The sequence below is a fragment of the Chlamydotis macqueenii genome, chromosome 1 (genome assembly GCF_036417535.1).
Source record: "Chlamydotis macqueenii isolate bChlMac1 chromosome 1, bChlMac1.mat, whole genome shotgun sequence".
NCBI classification, from domain to species: domain Eukaryota; kingdom Metazoa; phylum Chordata; class Aves; order Otidiformes; family Otididae; genus Chlamydotis; species Chlamydotis macqueenii.
In genome coordinates, this window is record NC_141556.1 from 13,829,295 (window position 1) to 13,853,527 (window position 24,233).

The 24,233-nt window shown below is 39.0% G+C and overlaps 1 protein-coding gene across 2 annotated transcripts; it reads right to left on the reverse strand.

Moving 5' to 3' along the window:
* Positions 1–7: 7 nt before the first annotated feature.
* Positions 8–21,905, reverse strand: NAPEPLD (N-acyl phosphatidylethanolamine phospholipase D). Of its 2 annotated transcripts, none has more exons than XM_086746093.1 (5): positions 21,695–21,905; positions 9,988–10,300; positions 3,574–4,220; positions 2,411–2,525; positions 8–1,098 (listed from the first exon to the last, which is right to left on the reverse strand). In XM_086746093.1, the coding sequence occupies exons 1-5, from the start codon at positions 21,901–21,903 to the stop codon at positions 973–975; spliced, it is 1,410 nt and encodes a 469-aa protein (XP_086602219.1). In that variant the 5' UTR covers positions 21,904–21,905; the 3' UTR covers positions 8–972. The 2 variants fall into 2 exon arrangements, with proteins under 2 accessions (XP_086602219.1, XP_086602228.1); XM_086746102.1 differs by lacking the exon at positions 21,695–21,905 and adding an exon at positions 21,460–21,664.
* Positions 21,906–24,233: the final 2,328 nt, after the last annotated feature.

The window sequence follows — 24,233 nt, forward strand, 5'->3', positions numbered from 1 at the left end:
TTTGAAACAGATACATTTAGCCAAATTTTACAATACTGAACAATGTTGTAATCTCTCATTCAACTTTAAAATTATAGGGAAGCTATAAGAAAAAATACCACAGCCCTCGCTTAAGACCTTTCATTTAAAAAAAAGTACTTAATAATAGTCTGAGTCAGTGCAAAGACAAGCGCCATTAAGGATTCTTGCATTTCATGTACTGCATTTGACAAAGTTATTTTAGACATGTTCAGGCCTAACTTAAAAATATTGACAAAACAATGAGAGTGTGCAGATACTCTGGCCAGCAGTAAGTTTTACACATCAATGATGCAGTATTAAATTATCTCTCTCTTTAAAAGGCACATTTCTTTAGGTCATTGTAAAATTCAGCTTTGTGGTTTGTCAATATATGAAAATGTAGAAGCACTCAGTAAAATGTAAGTTTTACTGTGAAATTTTACAGTAAAATTTTACTGTGCTTGTGCTTTAACAACACAGCTGTATTGGAAGACTCCACCCCATAAAACATGCAGTGAAGCTATCAAGGTACAGGGCATTAGCTGAAGATTAATGACTAACAAGTGGGAGATGACATTCTAACAATGAGTAAATTCAAGTCAGTCATTAATTCTAAGAATATGTCCTGTGCTGAGTTTATTATTGCTGTTGCAGGCAAGATGAAGAGTCTTTAAAAAATGCACACCAGTCATTTATCAGTGGTGCATGTAAGAGTTGAAACTGCAAGTTATTTCCAGACAACACCTTATATATTAACCAGTTTTTAGATCACCTCTCAAAATTTATGAATATAAGTTGTAAAATTTATAATGAAATTGGTATGCAAGTTTTAGTTCTGAAACTGGCAAACCTGGCATCTAAAAATCCAATTCACTCCAAAAAATCTACTTTGTAAGTACATCTTATTAACATTTGTAACATTAATTGCTAGTTCAGATCAAATGAGGCTTACAAGGAATTGCTACTGTTTCATTATTCACATCCATCATTTGTACTCAAGTCCCGTGACTCTCCGTGGTTTAAGACAAAGAAGTCTTCTTTTTTCAAGCCATATCTTTCAAGAGCTTCATTCAGTTTAACTGGAGGATCCAAGTAATACTGGAAAAATAAGAATAATATGAGGGAAAATATACCACTGCAGCATTTGGGGGAAAGAAAGAATACTACTGCTCTAAACAAGAAATGGTTTACATTTAAACATTATCTAAAAAGCGGAGTGGGAGGGCTGTATATATATTTGTCAAATTAAAACGTTTGGTTTCATTCTCAGTTTTTAAAAGACAAGAATGCTGATTTACAGTTGTAGAGTAACTAGCAAGGCACAACCTATCATCCAAAATTCATTCATCTTCTTCAGTGTATTGAACCGAATCTCTTGGAAGCAGAAATACCGCTATTCCTCATGGCTGGCACCGAGGAGGAAGGGTTAGCAGGTCAGCAGATGGCGCTTTCTCTCGCTTAGTGAAACAAAGTTGTCAGCTTTACTGTTTACAAACTAGAGCCCTGTCAATGAGGTGTGTCCCCCCCTACCCCCCCAAAGTTGCTTCGTTGTATTTGTTATGTTTCAGAAAAGGCAACATCGGGGTGAAATAATAATTTTTTTTTTGTCCTTCTAAAAACACAGTAGCATTTGTACTGTGGGTATTAGTGACACAGTTTATTGGATAGAAAAATGTTATATCCAAGTTAAGGAAAACTTGACCTACCAGGTGAACATAGCTAACAGCATCAGGACTGAGTTACAAAATAAAGTTGTGTGACTGATGCAAAGATAAAGTTGAAAACCAGCTCGCAGACAAGGAGTATCAAAGGGGATGTAGATACTTCCCTTTCACTGCATTTTTAGTCACTGTTAGGGTACCTGGGTAACTTCCTTATTAGAACTGGGGACTTGAGGGGGAAGAGATTAAAAAAAAAATTAAAAAAAAAAAGCAACTCGGAATAACTCGGTTTTTCATATTCTTGCTCGTATTTAACTATGAATCAACTGTTAAAAATACTGTTCTATTTATTTACTAGACAGACATGATTAATAAATACTGTATTGACCTACAAGTGCACAGTTCTTCCTGTCTCTAAGTGATGCACTGCTGAGTTTACTTTTACTATTGCATACGTGTCCCCATCTTTCATGTTCCTCAGCTTTCAGATACTAGAAAACCTCAATATTTGTTTCAATAACTCTGTACTTTAAAATTAATCATAACTGTGGAAATATTTTATGTAATTGGTTATGAAAAGCTAAGCATTGTTTTTAACTGCAGTACATATAGTAACAACTTTTTACTCCTACAAACTTTACATTTTAAGTATACATTTACAGCTATGTAGGTTAAACTGCAAGAGCAAAGCTTCATTAATGTCTGTGTAGTCAGGGAAATCTGAACTCAAGGACAGTGTTGAAATTTACCTCATTTGCTAAAGCAAAGGTCCCCCAGTGAATTGCTACAGACTTCTTTGCTTGAACATCGATATGGATTCTTACTGCTTCTTCAGGATCCACATGCTGGTATTTCATAAACCATCTACAAAAACACAAAGTAATTTTTTTCTGTGTCACCTAATTCAGTGCAAGATTTCTTTATTTTCATTGGGCAAGTTGCAAAGAATCTAAAAAAAAAACTGCACTCACCTAATCAAAAAAATTATGGAGCACATACATCTGAACAACATACACCACACTCAGAATCAACAAGCTGGAATATACCAACATATCCACAAAACAGCAGTTCATGTATCTCAAAGTTTTTTTTTTCTTATCTATATTTTTAATAGTATGAGAACATATTACTGGTACCCTGAGGCATTAAGGTAATAGATTTAAATCCATCGCTGAAAAAATTTCATGCCAGCAGCACACACCAAAAAGTGTGTGCTTCAGAAGATAGCTTAAGGGGATGGTGGTAAAGCAGAAAGGAGAACCTGGCAATTCTTGAAAGATACTGGATTTTTACCCTGTTATTCCGATTCCTATCTTCCTTTCCCAGCCTATACATGCTTTGCTTCCACCATTGTACAAGTAATATCATCTAAAAGTTTAGATACACTGTCATAAGTAGGATAGAGATGCCTAAACAAATAGATCTTTCACACTCTATAAAGGATTCATCTCCAAATAAGTTGCAAAAACAGCATAAAGAATGAAGCAAGAGAAAAATGGAGCAAATTGCATGTATCTACATGGGCTGGACTGAGAGATGCTATTTCAGAAAAAAAAGCCGCAAAGTAATTCCAGATTTTTACTCAACATTTTTCATGGATGAAAGTGAGCTGATTCATCCTTTCCGTGCTTAAGACTGAAGAAAAAACTCTCCAAGAACATCACACATACACAGGCAAGCATCCTAGACATTTCAGCTCCATCTTCTGATTGCCTGCTTTTTTTTTTTTTCTGTCATTCAAGCAACGTCCTTTTGCCTCAGCAATTTCCTCCTTTGGCCTCTGTGTTCTATTGTATATTCTTAATAAAGTATACCTACAGTTTTCACTTCTGGGTGGTTTTGTTTTTTTTTTTTTTTTGTCATCAGTATATCATTTCAATTATGTATTTTGATCAAACTTTGATTTTCATACCTTGGCTCATAAGCTCCAATGGGGATGGCTGCAAGATCAAAAGGTCCAAACCTTTTACCTATCTGTTCAAAAGCAACACAATATCCAGTATCTCCTGAAAAGAAAAACCTATTCCAAGGTCCCAGGACAGACCAGCTGCCCCAAAGAACCTTGTTATCATCTGTTGCAGTCCTTTTGCACCAATGTTGAGAAGGAGTGAAGACAAAAGTTACCGCATCGTGACCAGGGACGCAGTTCTCTTCCCACCAATCCAGTTCAATCACATTCTCACAACCACATCTCTGCATCCAGTCCAAGAGCCCCAGAGGCACAAACCAGCGCAGCTCACTCCCAAAGCGTTCATTTAAACTCATTACAGTGTTGTAGTCCAAATGATCGTAATGGGTGTGGCTTATCATGACTGCATCTATTTTGGGGAGCTGTTCTACTGTGCACGGAGGTCCTCGGAAGCGCTTGGGACCCATCAGCTGAGTAGGGGAAGCTCGCTGGCTGAAGATTGGGTCAGTAAGGAATATAAGTTCATCCATTTCCACCATAAGTGAGGCGTGTCCCAACCACGTGACTCGCATACCAGTTCCTGTCTTCCCAGCACGTTCTGGCTTTTGAACAAAGTAAGGTTTTAACACTGGAAGCTCTTTATCGAGTTCCTAGGAAAAAAAAAATAAATAAATAAAAAACCAACAAAAAAACCACAACATGCATGAGAGATTTCAGAACGTACTCAGCCATGGAGCAAAAGCTGCATACAAGGCACAAATCATTAGAGTCAAGACTTGCATTTTGTTTATATTTTTAGGCAACCAGAGAACTGCAGGACAAAAGAGATGTCTCTTTCATGGCCATTTTACCAGCTACTTCCTCCTAATTTCATCTTGGGTTTTTGTAATGTTTTCACTTCTCTGCTAAGAGAGAGAAGTGAGAGCTCGAGAATATCCCATCAGGCCAGGAGACCAACTAACAGGGAAAAAGAGTCTGAAAGCACTGCACTGCAGGGCATGAACAGCATCCTGGGAAAGGCTTTGCAATTCCTTAGTATTCCTGACCTGGAAAATAATATATATACTGTTACTGTAACGAATGCTCAAGTTTAGCTTGTGCAACTAAACGATGTATCCTCCAAGTCCTACCCCAAATATGTCACAAAACTATGGACGAAAGCAAATGCCACATTCCCAACAGCATTTCACAAAAGCTCTGTTCTGTTAGCCTTTAGCAGACCCTCTCTCCCCCCCACCATTGCATAGAGAAGCAGCACATGGAGGTTGACCTCACTTAGCTAATGATAGCTTTTGTAGTTCTGTCTTCCCATCTTGCCAATAATTCAATGAACATTTTTAAAATAAACTAATATTTGGTTCTCATTTTTAAGATGGACCTTAAGTCACTTAGCTATGCTTCTTCTTATTGAAGCCTTCAAGGTAATTAAAGTTTAATTATTACTGAATAAATCACTACACTGATATCCCTGTATGCTCAGGATGCAGTCCCATGAAAGACTTGAAATCAACCTAAATCCATACTCCTGTGTAACAAAGTTACAGAAACCTTCCCCCACCTCCCCTCTTGTTCCAGCGTGAACATTCACCTAGTCCTCACTCAAGTCTAACGGGTCAGAGAACTGATCCAGCTGAACATTAATCCAGACAAGGAAAACTGACAGCTTTCAGCTCAATTGTCGTCCAAATTTGACACTCTTCTCTCTCTGGTAATCACAGATGTCCCAGCACTTCTGGTTCCTTGTAAAGTTCTCCCTGTCATGGTTGTTGCTCTCATTCTCTAGGTCTAGCATAGGAGATGAGCACTATCATGAGCTTACACAGAGCTGACCTCCCGCTCCCTTAAAAGCCCAGCTGATGCTGCGACAGTTCAGGAGTCTAGGATTTCTCTTACTAAAACAATCCTGACGGCTTCAGAAAAGTTACTTTCTCCACAATATTTTATTGATTTGGAGGGCATATGTTGGGAAAAAACCAAACACATGCATTCCCACTCACCTGCAATTCTACTGTAAGTAATAAAATATTCATGAAATTGCTTTTTCTGAGAGCTAATGGACAAGACATGTCTACTGAAAAACCTTCATTACTGTCTCCAGGAATGAGAAATTGATAAGCTTCTATAAAGCTGAACCTAAGGTTAGTACAATACAAACACTTAATTCATACAAGAATAAGCAAAGTATGAGTATTAGACTGAGACAAACTGCTGATTCCCCAAGAAAGAAGTATCACTTTCTTATCTCTATTTCATTCTCACTATTCTCAGAACAACACTGGCAGGAGAAATCTGAACCATTACAAAACAAAACAACAGTAGAAGATCCACAAATTAAAATAATACTCAAAAATGGAAATTAGGACAACCCACCAAATTACACATGGTTAAGCCAACAAATCAGATTATATAAAAGAAATTAAAATCAGATACAGAACTTAATAATTAATTGTCATTTTAAAATGTACTTACTGACCTAAATTGCATTAACAGAAAATGTTCTTTTTAAGCAGGTGCTTGTAAAGGTTGACTACAAATTATGCTGAGAATTCTAAATTATTCCACTTTATTTTTGCTGACATTTGACATAAACTAGTTTTTAAAATTAGTATCATGCAATATTAACAATACTAAATGGATTAAGAACTGCCCAATTGGCAGATGTGAACAAGGAGTTCTTAAATGGAACTTAAACATATTGTACTGGCTTTGGCTGGGATAGTTACTTTCTTCCTAGTAGCTCAATATGGTGCCGTTTTGGATTTGTGACCAGAACAGTGTTGATAACAGGCTAATGTTTTAGCTATTGCTGAACAGTGCATGCACAGTGTCAAAGCCATTAGGCTGGGGCTGCATGAGAAGTTGGGAGGGGACCCAGCTGGGACAGCTGATCCCAACTGACCAGAAGGATATTCCAAACCATATGACATTGTGCTCAGCAATAAAAGCTGGGGGAAGGAAGAAGAAGAAGGGATGTTCAGAGTTATGGCGTTTGTCTTCCCAAGTAACCATTAAGCTTGATGGAGCCCTGCTTTCCTGGAGGTGGCTGAACACCTGCCATCCTGGCTGAACATCTGCCCTGCTGATGGGACGCAGTGAATGAATTCATTCCTTTGCTTTGCTTGTGCGTGCAGCTTTTGCTTTACCTATTAAAAACTGTCTTTATCTCAACCCAAGAGTTTTCGCACTTTTGCCCTTCCAATTCTCTCTCCCATCCCACTGCGGGGGAGTGAGCAAGCAGCTACGTGGGGCTTACTTGCCTAACAGGATAAAATCACAACACATTTGCACTATTAAAGGCTTACAGAGATGGCACTAGGATCGACACTATTAAGCATTTAAAATAGTTGATTTAAAGTTAGAACTAATCACTATAAAAGGCATTTGTAAAGAACACACAGATAGGAATTTTGATAAATAAAGAGTAGCACAGTTTGAACAACTGGTTTCCTGACCTATTTGAATGAAATTCTGTGAACAAAAGTTCAAGGCAAGTCAAGAGCAGAAAGGTGGCATAACTGGGAAAGTACCAACTCTGTACGAGATCTACAGGTTTGTGATACACAGGCCTCTGATCCAAATCAATGATTCCTCAGAGAATGAGATCAGAGATCAGGCATTTTGTTGAGCTATCATAGTAAGTCACACAGGGAAATAGCTAAAGAAATTACTTCTCAGCGTATGGGGTTTGTGTTTGGGGTTGTTTGGGTTTTTAAAATATTTTATGAGAATACAATAAAATCCATAGAATTACCTTTTAAAGCAATAAGGACTCATTACTCAACTCATAAGATTTCAAACTAAAAGACAAGTTCTATTGGCAGTATACTTCATATGAAATTCTTAAAACTCATACAACAAGATAAAACAACATCATGAACAAAAACCATAATCTTATGGGACTTTTCTCCTACTATAGTACATTTTGTCCTCTGTCAGACTAACCAGAAACGTATTAATACTACAAGAATTATAATAGATCTTTGAAATACGGCATTAATGTCAAATTAGCAACCAACAGAAGCAAAATGTGCCTAATACTCTCTTATCTTCATCACTGGAGTAATACAAAAATTCCTCCTGCTGTGCCCCTTCCCCCCTCCCATGTTCTTCTTTCCTTCCTAATGCAAAGCAAGAAGAAACACATGACAGGCTTTGGTAAGACTAGCTAATTAGCTTAGGATTTTTGGCGCTTAGTACATACTGGAATACCACTGGATTTTACAGAAAAGAGAACAATCTAAACTGTTGGTCCATTAATTATTAATTAAACGTATTCACAACAGCACTGAAAAAAGTTATTAATAAAGCCTGTAATGAAAATACAAAAAGTCTATGCATTCTGGATAACGATATAGGCTTGTTGTGAAGGCATGATTATAATACATATAGCTTTTACGCAGTGAAGTTCATATCCTGGATAATATGTTGGGGTTTTTTCCCACATATGCAAAGCACTTGGTACAGATAAACTGAACCTGCCCAGCATAGCAGAGTATCACTAGGCACACTCAGTGTGGAAACTGAAGTAGGAGTCTGCTCAAAGGACATGCTATCTAGCAGTGCTAAATAAAGGATGGAGCCCTTAGTCTGAATTTGAAACAAGCTCAGAAGTGCTTTACAGGTTGATTTAGGTGTGGAGCAAACATAGCTGGAACAAGCATCGAAATGGCTGACTCAGTAAGTGCATTTCATTGATCCCTATCTAGGTTTTTCTATTTCTGATTTACTTCACTGAGCTCCTGGACAACAGCTGGCACCTAATTAAAAAATTTCATATCTAAAGCAATAAAATTAGTACAAAATGAATCCCAGCTGGGTCAGAGAGAGAGCTTTACAACTAGTAAAATGTAGATTTCCTTGTAATCGTCCTTTATTGCAGAGAGAATCCGTAAATTAAAGGGGAGTGCTGCAGTTCTCCACTGCCATCACAGAGCTGTATATTCTGCTCTCTGTAGCACACCTTAGCACCGCCTTCTAGTCACTTCAGTCACTCGCCAGGTTTCTGACTGGTGCTGGTAAGATCCGAAGCCTTTGTACGTACACGGAATAGGGCAGCAGTCAAAGGCAATTGAAAACGCCAAGGCATGAATTTTACACAAATGTGGTCAAAGTATCATAATGCAGCACATTGCTTAGAAAGCTGTACACACTGAGGCACAACCGTTGTTACTACTACAACGTGCAGATGATGTCTAGAAGCAGGACACCAAATTTGAAACAGTAAATTGTTGGAAGTGATCCCAAGATTGAACTAAGTTTTGTGTGCTTTTTTTTTCCTGAAGTAAATGTATTATAGAACAATTACAGCCAACATTATTTCTCCCTTAAACGCGTTTTGGGCCACATGTCCTCAAAGAAACTCCCAAACCTCTGACCACCATGTGTTAATAAGTAACACAGATTTCCTGTCCATAAAGCTGACCAAATTCCTTCCTTCACAGGTAATTCACAGAAGATAAAAATTAAAAGTGTAAGCTCTTCACTAAATATTCTGAGATTTATAGCTTATGCATGCCTTCTTGGATGCTTAAAAGCATTATTAAAGTTTTTGTTCAAAAATGCTTTCCCTGGTTGTGCACCATTCAGCACAGCTTTTCCAAAGTGCAGTCAACACATTAGAAAATACACTGAGAAGTAATCCTGTCAAAACTGTAGCCATCCTAACACTTCTTGTGGCCACAAAGATAACCCATGGCTTTCCAGCATCCATTACTCTTCATGGAAAATAAGCTTCTTTCAGAAGCAGCTTCCCCTGCCTCCTTCTTTATATGCAATATCAAACAGAAGCAATACACCGAGAACAAATAATGGTGTTTCCCAGTAAACTGCCAGTGTACCTTTAGTACTTCAGTACAAATACTTGCTCAGGTTAGATTTAACATAGCAAATTTTTCTCCTGGTGTACTGAAACAGAAAAACATAGGTGTGCAAACATTTCCATAAGTAAATGACAGCAACTATTTATTACATTTTTATGAAAAAGATGTAACGTATGTAGTATATGGCAGCCTGAAAAAAAAGGCAATTTCTAAAAAAAGAGATAAGCCATAGCTATTTCATCCAATACTAATGATGTGAATAGTACGCTTCATAGTGCAACACCTATTAAGGGGAAAGAGTGTAACTGTAGTTTATGACTGAGCTAGGGGGCCCTTTTTGTTGTTTTTGTAACTATAAACCAAGCTGGACAAATCAAAGGACGTGGAACTAACAGAAAGGAGAAAAAAAAAAAAAAAGAGGCAGACAGTATTAACCCACCTTTTGAAAAGAATAAAGTTATAATAAAATCAGAAAACAACACTCAGAGAAGTCTCCAAAGACGCCTATCAAGTATTAGTTAGAAACTGTCCTATGCTATTGATTAGAGCAGAGGTAAAAGCAGTCTAAATCAAAAGCAGAAAACATACAAGTACTTACCTGCTTTGAGCATGGCACGTTGCTGTTGTTTTTTTCCATGAGGGACCATTTCAAAATATTTGGCAAGGTTGGTGATTTCCACGTTGGCCACGGGTTGACAAATTTCCCATCTTTGCCTCTCTTTGATTTAGTTACATCCTCTTCCAATCTGTAGTCCAACCTGAAGCTTTTCCTAGAGGTCCTAGAAGAATCACTGCCCCTGGAACCTCGACCCAAATTCTGACGTTTCCTCACAGCTTCTTTAGGGTACTGGTTACACACAGTCAAAGGCTGCTCTTCATCCTTTTTCTTATCCATATCTTTTTGAGGAGAACTAAAATAAATTTTTAATTAATCAATTTTTTCTTGGACTAACATCAACATTTGTAAGATTGAATGTTCTCACACACATTACAAACAAGCCTGCCCTTCTCATTTTACGATCTACTGTATTTTTTCCTCAACAAAATATGCTTTTAAAACAGTTGCTATTATACAAAAGACTCCAAAAACATGCTGTGGCAAGTAGACACGAGATGTCTTTGTAGTTCAGGCAGGATTTTACTGCATGGTATGCACAGCTTCAGATACTAACACTATTATCTACCAACTGCAAGAGTGAGGGGGAAGGGTTCCTTCATTTACATTTTGGAAGAATAGTTAAGTTCCTCCTGCAACTTATGACAGTTAGTGCCCGATGGAATACAATCCTGCACACCTGTCCCAGAGACACTGGAACTATACAGTTCCTTAGGACGTGCCTATAGAGTGACTTTGTTTCGTAGTAAGAACAGCAGCTTCATGTAGCATTAATAACACATTACTTCTACAAGATGCACATACATGTGCAAAGTTAGGAAATATGACCAAACCTCATTTGTGTTCTATTTTGTCTAAAACTAAGAAAAATATTATTGTAATAACAGTGAAAGTAACTGTTTCAAATACAATTTTGATACACATTTAACTGAACTGACTAATGAAAGGCCACGTGGCCACCATGGTTGCAGTGTCTGTTCTTAATTCCTTTGTGAAATATAAAAGTAGTAAGAAAATAACCAAGAAAAGTTTATTTCTATAAAGTCACAATGCTGGCACATTTCTTAGAAAACTGAGCATTCAGTACTGAGAGTATCTTATTCCAAACTGCACTTAAGTGTTGCAGAATTTAGGAAAATGGAGTCCTATTGATCTCATTATATCCAAGGTAGAAAAAAATAAAATATCCCTATTTTCTTTTAAAAGTTACTGAAGCAATTTAGTTGAAGATAAATGCTTCAGTTTCTATATTTACTTTCAACATTTCAGTTGAAAGAAAATATACTGACAGGTTTGTTTTTTTTTTTTTAAATAAGTTGCTATTTTAAAGAGTTCACAACTTTCTGCTACTTACAAACTCTACTTGACAAAAACTAGATGACCAGAAATGAACAGACAGCATGATATACTGCTTAAGTACAGGAATAATTTTTAATAAGAAATTGTGAAGTTTATCCTATGGAAAACTCTCTACCACATGTTTTAGTCTATCTACTATTTCATTAACTCCGGTACTCAAATTTCAGCTGTATACTTATATGAGAAGGACTGGGCTGATATACCAAAGCCAGTCCACTCAAACAACATTTTCTGAAAACAGAATTAAAGCCAACAGTTTTCTTAGAAATTGCTTCCTAAATGAGGAATTTTCTAAGTAGTTGGGTATGCATAACTCACTGTGCCTCTCAAGTTCAGAATTACAGGAAAAAAAAATATGTTGTCAAGGCAGCACTACAGTGAAAATTTTACACGCATATAAGAGGCGTTGTCAAAGTGAACCCAAATGGAATTACTGATGATGCTCTAACTTCAAACGCAGAGCCCATGCCTGCTATTTCAGCAGCAACTGATTACTAAACAGAAACTGTATTGTCAGTAGCAAAGATATGTTAAATTTTCTTAACAAAACAACCCTTATTTTGCTATATGTCAAAATTCACTTCTGATGAAGAAGCATGAACAACATTCAGAAAATACTGCTGATATATTTTTTTTAATAAATGGTACCCTTGGTCATAATCTTGTTTTAATGTAATTACTGTGTAACTCTAGTTTCCCTGTAGTTTTACTGAAACCACTCAATTTATGTATTTTCTATTTCACAATGAAATACCACATCTGCATCATAATTTTCATTTAACTGTTGATACTCCTAGCCTGTTTTCGCTATTCTACTAAACATTCATTGGAATCAGCCTTCAACTTGCTTTATACCATTTTAAGCAGACATAAATGGTAACAAAAATAGTCAGTGCCACAAAAAGGCACCCCAAAATTGTAATGTATATTTTAACTGTTACTTTAACTTAAGCGGGGGGGTGGCATTCCTCAAAGAGCATTTCCAATGCCAAGTCAGCTTATTAATTTAGCAAAGCACGCAGATACAGCATAAAACATCTACTCTTCTAGAAAGCATCATGAACACAAATCACAAAAGTTTAATCAGATAGGTATTTAATTCCAGGAAACTTCTGTGAACATCTCAGATGTCTGATTTTTAAATATATATAACTACTGTAATTATTGTTCCTACAAGACATTTTATATTAGAGACTGCTGTGTCTAAGGTTTTATTTTTAAGCTTCTGTTTATCTATTCATTCATCTCAAAAAATAGGTGAATTCTGATTTTGCTTACATTTTCATATAAACCTTTGATCTTATTCTGAAAGTATAAACCTCTAGGGGAAGTAGGGATCAACAATACTGATTAAACAAAGATAATACCAAAGCATTTAAGGCACTGCAGGTATCTGTCTGCCAACATATTTTCCACATGATGCAGATACATTACTTTCATTAGTATTCCATAAGCAGCTGAAGGGATAAAAGGCCTCAGTGCTTTGAACCCTTTTACATGCATAAGAAAGGGACACATTTACAAACAATTAACTGATGAAGTATTCCTGATGAACTGTAGATTCCTTTGAACTATCAATCTTGCCAGTTCATTTCCGTTTCACTTAAACTGCTAAAACATATCCTAGAATATTCATTAAATACAGTAAAAGAAATCTAGTTTTTCGTGTTAAAAAGTGGTAAATGATCATTTCTTGAAAGCCAGTAATAATTAGCTTAAAATAAAACTCAATCAGTTATTAGTCCAAGGAGACTCTTACCATTTTGCAAAAGAAAGCCTCTACAAATAAGGAGATTTGGCAAGTATATTTTAAATATTAGAAAATACCCAATCAGAAATGAGCTGATTATTCATCCAGCTTTCCTGAATTCTTCTTCAAGAAAAATAAGAGTTTGGCACTTGAGAAATAAGTTTAAGCACTGGATTGCCAGGCAAATTATGAGTGACAGAGACACCAAAATCAAACTGGAGCAGAGCTGTGTTCGCTTGGGAGGGGCAGGGGGAAGGGGTCATGTCCTTGGTGAATATTTGTTACTGTAGGTTCCACAATAAATCTTCTATTTTCCACACTTTTAAATGAAGAGGAAAACTACTATTCTACTTAAAAACATTAAACTGCCTTCTTAACAAATGGAACCCACCCTTCAGAATGAGGCGACTTATCCCCAAACAAGGACAAGCGGATTGCCACCATTTGTAAGAGGGGCTCAGGCAGGACGCAATGCAAGCACCCTCTCCATGCTCAGAGATGCTTTACTGTTTCAACTGAATTCAGCAAAGGAAATGGACCAAGACATACAAACTACTAACGGAGACCATTAGACATGACAAATCCACAAGGCCAGAAGGTACTCTAGACAGAACACCACCGCTGTCTGATGAGTAGGATAAAGCCTAACATTAACCAAAAGGCAGAGCTCACATAACTGGCTTTCCAGCACCAAATACTAAGTGGTCCCTAATAATCCGTAAAGCAGGAGAGAAGTTGTCTGTAGATTGGACAGGACATGGCATGGAAAACCCATGTCTTATATCCCAGTAAACAAGCTTAAACCTGTAAACACGACATAGGCCTTAAGACAACAGGTTTGGGGTCAATTGCTTATTTTTGCTTTGCTTATATAACTGAAAACTTGGACACAAATTTTTTGCTTTGACCCTTCTGTTTATTTAGTAAAATAATTAAAAGTTTAGTTAAACATTTTAATACTTTCTCTTTCTGTTCCAAAAGAAGGTTGGTAATAGGATATATTAAAATTACAAGAAGGACTCTGACATTAATTTTTTTATTTTTAAATGGTCTTTTAAACACAGCAGAGCTTCAAGCCAAATTATTTTAACTTTATTTGAAGAAGAAATGCATCAGCATAAACTCTATTGTGTGGGTCTTCACCTTTTCCACCCAGTCTCCCCTAACATCTGTTACTCCGTAACTGAAATGGATGTAGTTTCCCCTACTCAGCATACAGCCATGCACAGACATGCTACAAACCATGAAGTCTGCCAAAACAGATTTATCCTTCTTTCTACACAGAAGTGTGGTCCTTATTTAATAAATCCACAAGCCAGAAAGTTTAAGAAAGAGTTATTATGAAGCTATGGTTTAGTGGAACCCAACAACATCCACAAAACTTTACACTCACCTTGCAAACATTCCATAGCTTTCCAAATATCCTTAATTTTCTCTATTTTTGAAGCAAGAAGTTTGGTTCATTTCTAATCTCTGTTTCCCTGTAAGGACTACAACCACAACTGGGCTGCACTGCACGTCACCTAAAAGGGACAGCAGACAATTCCTAGCAAACTCACACTCCTGTAGCCTTATCAAAGCAAGAATCTGAGGTTTCCACAAGCCATATACCGCTACACAACTCAGAAGTTTTCTTTCAACACACCTTTTCTTTTTTTTACTGCAGCACATTTTTTTGGCTTGAAACAGACAAACAACAACAACAAAAAAAACCCACAAACCCAGCATTTCAGCTAAAAGATAAGGTATTTGCACACACTACGGAGCATTTAAGCAATTTTTTGAGGAAAGGCTCCTGCACACGCAGCTATCAAATGACTGTCAGCTAAGTTTTGGCTGTGCTTTTATTTTTCCTTCAGGTCTGAAATTGCCTGCTTTCATTAATGAACAGTTTGAAACTGGAAAATTCTGAACGCATTTAAACTTTTATTGTGCAGTGCTTCAGGCTGTTCATCATACCACTGTAGCCTTATAAAAGTAAGAACCTGGGCTTTCTGCAAACCATACTGCTACACAACTCGGAAGTTTTCTTTCACTATATGTATTTTTTTTTATGACTGCAACAGCAGTTGCAATAGCAATTATTCCAGACCCTCTTGGTCTCAGGACTTCACACAAAGAAGATCTCTCAAGCTTGCAACTAATTGATATATAAATACTTTTATTATTCGACATTTCCCACTAGAAGTTGCAAGTAAGAACAAGCAGTGCAGAAGTTTTAATTCAAATTACTTGATATTTTAACAGCCAGCTTGTGATTCTGTGTGATGTCCTATTTCCACATTTTCCATACATCCACAAAGAAAAAAAAAAATCCATTCTTAGATGCACCCATTTCAAAGCACAGCAATAGGTTGCCAGCCCAGTTCTTCTCTGTTCTCAACAGATCTGTAAGTACCCTAACTCTACAGCGATCTTGTGTACTGTTCAAGAATGATGAACAACTGATTTGGTAACAGCAACAGAGATAGCTTTCTCCATAAACAATCTCATAGAATTAGGATTAATCCTTTGCCATGCTTATCTAATTTTGAGGATCAACAGTAAAACAAAGCAAAGGTTTATCTAGACATAACAGAAAAAAAAATATTTAGTTACAAATAAAACAAACGTGAAGCACCTACCCATGGTCATCTGTTGTTAGGCATATTCTTACAACAGCCGTATTACTTCAGCAGCCACCACCATGAGCCAATCCATTTCTGCCCTCATTACTCCTCCAGGCTTGCCAAAACAAACATTTGCATCCACATCATGAATTAGTTTGAAAAACTGATCTAGCTGATAGTCACTCTTTACCTTCCCATCCCCTAGAGAAGCACTTAACTTTCAGCTGCATCACTGTGTAACCATGCAAGTGTTTATACCAACAAACTGGCTAGGACAGGGAAGGGTGAGAACAGGAATATACTGTTGTAAACAAAAACTACTTATGCCAGTGCTGCTATTAAAAAAAAAAAAAAAGTAATTCATTAAATAACCCCCATTTAGAATTCACTCAGTGTAGCTCAGTTACATAAACCACCACGTTAGGTTCAATGATTCCCCCTACCCTTAATATATTTAATTTTTAATCTACTCCCTATCCAAGGTTTCACCTTTAGTACCGATGCTGCTTAAACTCTCTGGCTGCCTCCTCCGAGAGCGATGTTTCATGTTACAATCAAGCAAATTCAAAAGCTACCTACCACCCAAAAGGCAGCCCACTCCCATTACTACATATTCCGATCTCTACTTTCCTAGCATTCATTAGGGGAACTAAACCAACAGAAAGTTATTCATAGCCATTATGGGTGCCTATCAGCTGCACCCTTACATGCCTCTGGATACAAATGCAAACAGGCTTTAGAGTCAGGTCCATCAGTAGCAGCACCTGGAGCCAGCTATTTCTCAGCACTGGGTTAAATCTCATCAGCTATGGGCATTGTATCAAGTGCATAAAGACGCCTCTTCCTGGAACTGGGACAATACATAACTATTTTCCCCTTTGTTTCCAGGTGCCCCAGCTGACTGTCCCCATCCAATATGGGCACTTTGTAGTTACCAAACACGTTTATGAACTTTATTTGATATCATAGAAGTTTTCTGTTACATGCACATTCTGTTTATGTTATGAACCCTGATATGACAGTAGTTGTCCATAGGGGCCATGCATATGAACAGAGATGACAAACCCAGTAGCCAATTTCTTTAACTACAGAGGTCTATTAAACAAGTTATTTCCGTCTCTAGCTTTCTTTTACTACAGTCTTGAATCAAAGTATCCAGAAGTTGGCATGTGGCCATAGCACTTAAAAGAGCAGCCTAGACTATCATTATGATTAAGCACAAGAGCAGTGTAATTCTGTGCTATTGCTGAAGCAGTCACCAAAGGAAAGCAGGAATCAGTTTTCCCTACAGCAGAACAGAAAGCGCTTTACTTTGCTCTTCCTAAACAACTAATTTCATATGATTACTTAATGTACAGGGAAGAATGTTGGAAACACAGGAGCTGGAATAAAAGTTTTCTTACTTGCTCGGCAGGTCTAAGGCCGACAACATACAGAGGCAAAGTATGTGTATTACAGCTACGTTACAGTACACAAGACAATAACTGGATCACAAATCCAATGCAGACAACTTTTAAAATCAAGAGAAAAATAAGAGAAGATAGCACATGCACACAGCTAGGTAGATAAAACGTGGATTCCAACAGCAATGGTAAATTCCATGGATGGCCCTTCAACATTTGTATAGAATTTCAGTAAAGCTTTTTCCAAAAGAGCAAACGTGAAACTTGTACCAGCCCAGCTACAGGATCTGGACCCTAATTTTAGTGTTCTGGCACCAGCTCCACTCCTGTAAGTATTTATGCAAACGAGTAGTTCATTAGTTTCAGTTGGCCTATTGATGTGACTACAGTTAATAACAGATGCAAACCTTTCCAGGATGTGTCCTACTGTTAGAAAAAAAACAGCCAAACTTTAAAGTTTAGCATTTATAAACACACTTCAGCCACTCTCATGCACTAACAGCCTATGCATATTGCGTTCAGTATTTTAAGTTACTGTGTAAGTAGTTGAAGCTGTTAGCACAGGTTTTTCTTAACTAAAATGAAGTTTTAAAATATTACAAGCTCACATTCTGTCATAAGGGTAAAGGTGTCCCATCTAACATCTTATGACAATTAGATATGACTAAAAATAAATACTACTACACATAATGAAACTAAGGCTCCACTTGAACATACTGTGGTAGAAACCTGATTTCCTGTGTAGCACATGGCCATAGAGGCAAGGTAAGAACTGTTTTCATAAAAGCACATAGAAATCATGTTAAAATCTTGATCCATACGGCAAAACAGAATCTGAAGCAGTTCCTTTATAATCAACTCTGGCACTTTTATGTCTGCAACTGCACAATTGCTATCTCCACCTCATTTACCAAGCCTTTTAATTTTATTTTTCCTTTTCTCTCCATGCCAGAAAGGAACAAACTCCTATGCAAACTTTCCCTAGACTCACATCGAAAATAATCCTTTAAAACACTATAAAACCTCAGTTGTCCAGGAAGTGCAGCAACGCCCAAGCACTAAACCAGCTTTTATTTTTAAGTTAATACACCATCATACAATTTTGTTTATATGCATATTTAAATGCTTGTCTATTTGATTCCCTCTCTTCAGTTCAAAGTCCAAATACACAGGATCCAATGTTATTTCTCTGCAATATAAAAATATTTCCCTAAATTCTTTCTAAATCTCCTTAGCTTTCAACATAAGCTCAACTTCTGCTTGTCCCAACAACATTCTCTCTCCCTACCTCTGTCTGTGTACGTATGTACACACACCCCATAGATACACGGGTTTTATAGAACTATTTGTAACACTTGACCTCGAATGTACTGAAATCCAAACAAAAAAAATTCCACATCAGTTAAGATAAGAAAATCAGAAGGTTTTCTTTGTTGAAAAAGATTTTTTTTTTCTTGAATGCAACTGTTCAAAGACCATCTTTCACATGACTTAAGCTAGAAGGCCACCAGCCTTTCCAAATATAAAAGTTTTGAATCTCTAAAACTTCATACTGAAAAGCCAGAAAGCATATGTGATACAGCACCCCTATGGGTCTTCACCTGAAACACAGCCTTTAAAAGACATCACAAGTGGTAGAACATCAGACACAGCAAGCCACAAATACCTAAGGAAACTGGAAACATCAGCACACGTTAACACGTTTCACAAGAACCCTTTTTTCTATATATAACCAGCCTTCTACTCTATCCCTATCACTCTAGATTATGTAGTCTCTTCACGTACTCTAAATGAAATGCAAAGTGTTTTAGTTGTTAAGTCAAAAACAAAAGTGTTAATATTAAAGTTGTTTGGTTTGTTGGTTTTTTTTTTTTTCTTAAGAAAGAGTCAAGGCACATTTTCAACACAAATGTGAGCCATCTAGTAATTTTCAAGGCACCATTCTAAATATGTAGGTGTTTTAAGGAAACAAAGTGTTTCATTTAAACACATCTGAATAGACACGCATAAACAATTTGTTATTGCCACAATCTCATTATCAGGAACAGTCGAACCTCACTGAGACTCTCTCTCAAAAACCAGTCAGTTCACAACATAGGAGATTTCAGCCTAAACAACTGCAACTATTTCCAAATATTATAAGCAATAAAACCTGAAATCTTTACTCAGCAGAGAGTAGTACTACCAGCTCCAACCATGGTAACATGTCTTACACAAGAAAAATCTCCTGATATACATCTTGATATACATTCCTTAACACTTGGCTTTTCACTCACACAACATCTTATCAAACTTTGTTTTTCACAGTTGGGACACAACAGTAAAGCGTTTTCACAGTGTCACTTAGTAAAGCCCAATTCTCTTTGCTGAACAGCTTTGTAAGGTTTATCTGCTTGGGCACAGTTGTATTATATTCAAACTGAAATCATCCCTTTATACATCTGCTAAACACTAAGATATTACATGCAAACAGTAAATAACACGTAACTTCTTTCCTAGATTTTCTAAGAATATTCAAGCCAAGTGCAACATCCAGTTGACAGAAAAATCCTTTTTACTCAAAGCTGCATTTAGACACAAGATGACCAAGTGATCTACCGTGGTCCTGGCTCTATTAGAAGTAGAATTCTGACTACAGTGCTAGCCAGCATACGGCAAGCTACATACTCACAGCAGTTGGCTGAGAAAAATAAAGTGAGATCAGAAAGGGATTTTTAGATGTAATCAAAGGAAAAAAAAGAATTTCACAGCAAGTGTTACATATAAAGGCACTAATTAATATGGCAGCATAAGCATTCTTCTCATCACAGACAAAACAATGGCATTCCCACTTGCAGAAAAGAATTCAAAAGCTATTTCTGAATGGAGAATTAGCAGTTTTGGTTCAATCTTGAGCTTTCAAAGGCTGAGGAAATAGCAGATTTCTGCTGAGGTAACTCCTCAAACCTACTTAGTTAATACAAGTGAAGAAAATAATAATATTGGGTTGCTTTATTTCTAAAAGGCTGCAGATCTCTCTTGATTTGGGTCAAACTGAAGTTAAATTAACTATTATTTATATTTGAACAGCTTCACTGTCACCCCTTACTTCCTCCTTTCCTGAACGTGTCCTCTCCATTCCAGCAAGTGCATCACACTGGGCTTTCCAGCCTTCAGATATTCAAAATTCCCATTACCTTTTCATAATAGGTATTTCAATTTCAGATCATTTGAGGCATTTTTAGATGAACTGTTGCAATAATTCTTGCATTAATAAGACAAAAAAAAATCTTATTTCTTCTTGTCTTCTGGAAAGTCTTACCTATAAAATGAATCAAGCTTCCTACTTTATTGACTGATAAAGCTGCTACTATGAATCAAAAAATACATGACTCTTCACAAGGGTCTTTTGCCAGAAAACAAAAGTTATTTTCCTGCCACTATCTTTAATTTTTTATGCCACTTTAGTCGATGTAGTTTGAAGAATAAAGAAAAAATACCTAAGTACAAATAGTACTTTCCTTTGAAACGGAAAACTTGCTTCATAATCGCCATTTAGCAAACAGAAGAGTAAGAAAACACAGACAGCACTAGAAAAAAAACGTTCTGCATAAGTTTAAAATATGAACTTAACTGCATGCCGTCAAGACATTAAACAAATACTTTCCCTAAATCCTGACTAAAGAAAATTGCCAATCACTGAGATTATTTGACTGGACTAATTACATTAAATTACTTTGTTAATATCTTCCACTTTGCATTTACATCATGCAACGCAAGAAAAATGCCGGCGATAAACATCTGTGCGTGTCTCCTCTTCAAAGGAAAACATTCACTAAACCGTCAGTACCATGAAGAGTATTTTTTTACGGGCGATTATATAACTTGTTTCTTTCTGAGCGCTACTGCAGCATATTTTACTGTCAGTTGACGGGAAACGAAAGCCTTGCCGCTCCGGGGGTGGGGAGAGAGTAGGACTTTTTCTTCCATTATTTCTTTCCCCGGTGAGAAAGGCTCTCCCTCTCCCCGTCCGCGCTGTTCCTGGAGCCGGCACCAGCCGTGATTTGTCACCGGCCGCCGCGGCACCTTCCGGGGGCGACCCGCCCGCTGCCCGGGCAGGGGCAGCCCCGCTCCCGCGCCGCAGAGCGACCTGCGCCCACCTCAGGGGCCAGGCAGCGGAGGAGGCAGCCGCGCCACACGGCCCCTCTCCAGCCAGCAGCCGGGGCTCGGCGGCCCCAGCCACCTCGCCCACCTCCTAACTTTTCCGAGCGGACGCCCGCACTCGCTCTGCCCCGCTGCCGCCGGCCCCGCTCCCCACCGCGGTTAAGCTCGGTCCCACCCCGGCCACACTCACCCGGCGGGACCCTGGCACCCCCCGCAAGCCCCGCTGCCGCGCTCGGAGCAGGTGCGTAGCGTCGCGCTGCCCCTGCTCCTCTTTCGCCGGCCGCCAGCCGGGCTCTGAACGCAGCAGGTCGGGCAGGTGCTTCCCCTCCGGAGGGCACGGGGCAGGAGCCGCCGCTCGGCTCGGTCCCTCCCTGCCCAGGGGAAGGCGCGGGGGCAGCGACCCCCGCCCCCGGAGCGCCGCTCACCTCCCGGGCTGCTGCTGCTGCTGCCACCGCCCCTGAGGAGTCTCGTCCTCCTCCTCCTCCATGGTGCCGCTCCACCCCCTCGGCGGCGGCTCCGCGGCTCTCCAGCAGGAGCCGTTGAACGGCTGCGGCTTCGCCCCTGGCCAGCTCACCGCTGAGGGCAGCGCGGCGAGCTGCAGGCAGCAGCTCCACAGCGCCCTGCTCCTCACCATGGCGCGGCAGCCTTCCCGCCCTCAGCGGGGGCGCGCGGGCTCACGGCAGCAGCGGGCCGCCTGGCGGCGCCTTAGCAAAATGGCGGCAGCGGGGGGCGGTGCTGGGGGAGCCGCGGCGGCCGGACGCCCTCAGGCTCGGAGCTATGGCGGGGCAGCGTCAGGGCTGCCAGCGCGGCACTGCCGCTGGAGGCCGGACGGCTCGTCGGCCCCGGGGAAAAGGGAAGGACTTGGTTATGCTCCTGGCCGGCTCCGATGGTTGGTAAACGTTGCCCGCAGTCCCATTTGCTCTGACCACTTGGTGCTGCGGTGAAAAGTTTCCTGGACTGAGTTTTCTCAAGAACCTGAAGCGGTGCTGCCATCACCGGAGGGTACCGGCCCTCACGGGAGGTGCGCCGCCCGAGTGAGGCGAGGCCTGAGGCCCGGCCACCCTCCCGCAGAGCAGCCCACACCGCCTTGCAGGCCCCTGCATCACCGTGGTCATTTTCCCTACGTTAGGAAGTTAAAACTCGTGCTCATTTCATCCCCTGTTTATGCCTGTAAGTAGTTCACACAGGACTCCAGCTGATGGGCTGGGAAGTGAGGGATTTTGAGGTACCCAATCCAGAGAAATTAGCTTCTCAGAAATAAATATGTATATTTTAAATTTTTTCCTTACCTCCTTAAGCATATATTACAATAGAAAGTAAAGGACAAAGCTATGCAGCTGTGATATGAAAAAATAAAATCATATATAGCAGCAATATGAAATCTAAGACTACCTGGAGCTCCGATAACACATTTATGTATGTTTTATCTCAAAGCTTGGGAATGGATGTCCAGTTTATTAGTGGAGAAATCTTACCTGTGTTCAGAGGCCAAGGTCTCAAAGTAGGTCTTGGGAAGCTAGAAACATGAGCCTTACTCTCCTTATCATTAATCTATCACGCTTTTAGTCTCTGTAAGGCAGAGGAAGGATAATACTACCAAGTTATCTTGTTCTGTATGAGGAAGACAGGTGTGTATTGGTTGCTTATTGGTCAGGCAGATTTGCTAACCTTTGCCAGTGGGAAATCCTTATTTGTTTCTTACTTCTGCCTCTTCTCAGCTAACAGTTCCTGATCATGTCCTCTCCTATCAGTACATCTAATGCTAAGCTGACCTCGCAGTAGCAAAGACTTTTACTGATACGTTATTGAACACAAATCTATATTGACTGAAGTTACTTCTACTGTTACTTTGTGGAATCTAAGACCATGAGATTAAAGGAGTTAGATGATAAAGCTGCTCTCCACAGCTCTGATCAACGCCCATTAACAGTTAGTAATAATTAGTGCCTATGTATAGAAATTTGTGCAAGCCACCATGTTAAGTGCCTCCAGGCTGGTAGTAACTGATTGCTCATCCTACACTCCAGCTGAATATCTCCTGGTAGGTAGACCCACCTCCACATGTCATTTGTACGTCACCAGTGCTGCAAAAGCCACAGTTCAGGAGGCTCTGCTTTAGTAAATGCATTTTGTCTGTCCTACAACTATAGAGGTCAAAGTTTGGAAGCTGTAAGTAAAGACAATTGGTATCTGTGCAGCATGCAGTTTTCAGTTTGAAAGGGAAAAGTCTCTTTTCTGGTATAATAACTGGTGAAGAATTACAGGGTTCTTCAAGTAATTTTTGACACTGCTAGAAGTCTAGATCAGCACATATTACCTACTTGGCCACACCAGTGTGCGCAACATGACAAAAATTAAACTTCAGAGGTGCTCTTCAACAGAACCAAAATTTTAAATTAGTTTCCTGTTTCAGAATTCCCATGAGCCAACTAAGATCTCAGCCTAGTCCTGCTGCTTTGGTACGTTTTGATATTTCAATGTCTTATGCACACAAACACTTTTAAACTGAGGAAATGTCCTGATGGGACATCTGTGCTCAAATAGTTGTGTAAACCCAAACAGAGATCTCTCTGACTCTTAATACGCCCCAGACATGCTAATATCCTTAGAGGACTGATGTGAGGATCCTGGGAGTTGGAGGCCAGCAGTTACTAGCAGATGGGAAGGTTCCAGCCATCTGTGCCTGAGGTAAGAGTTTTTTGCTTGGTACCTAGTCCTAAGAAAGGAAATTTTAATAATGTTATTTTATTCAGTGGCATGCATTCCTGGGATTTCTACTGCTCAGACTGGCCTTATATATTGTCCATTATATATGGACAGTCCATTATATATAGAAGGGAAAATTATTTGGGAGCTTCTTTGTACTGCAGAGAGCCACCTACTGAGGAATACCAAAGTGGGGTTATTTTGGGGTCAGTGCATTTTATTTTCTTACAGTGAAATTTAACAGCTGAAACAGAATCC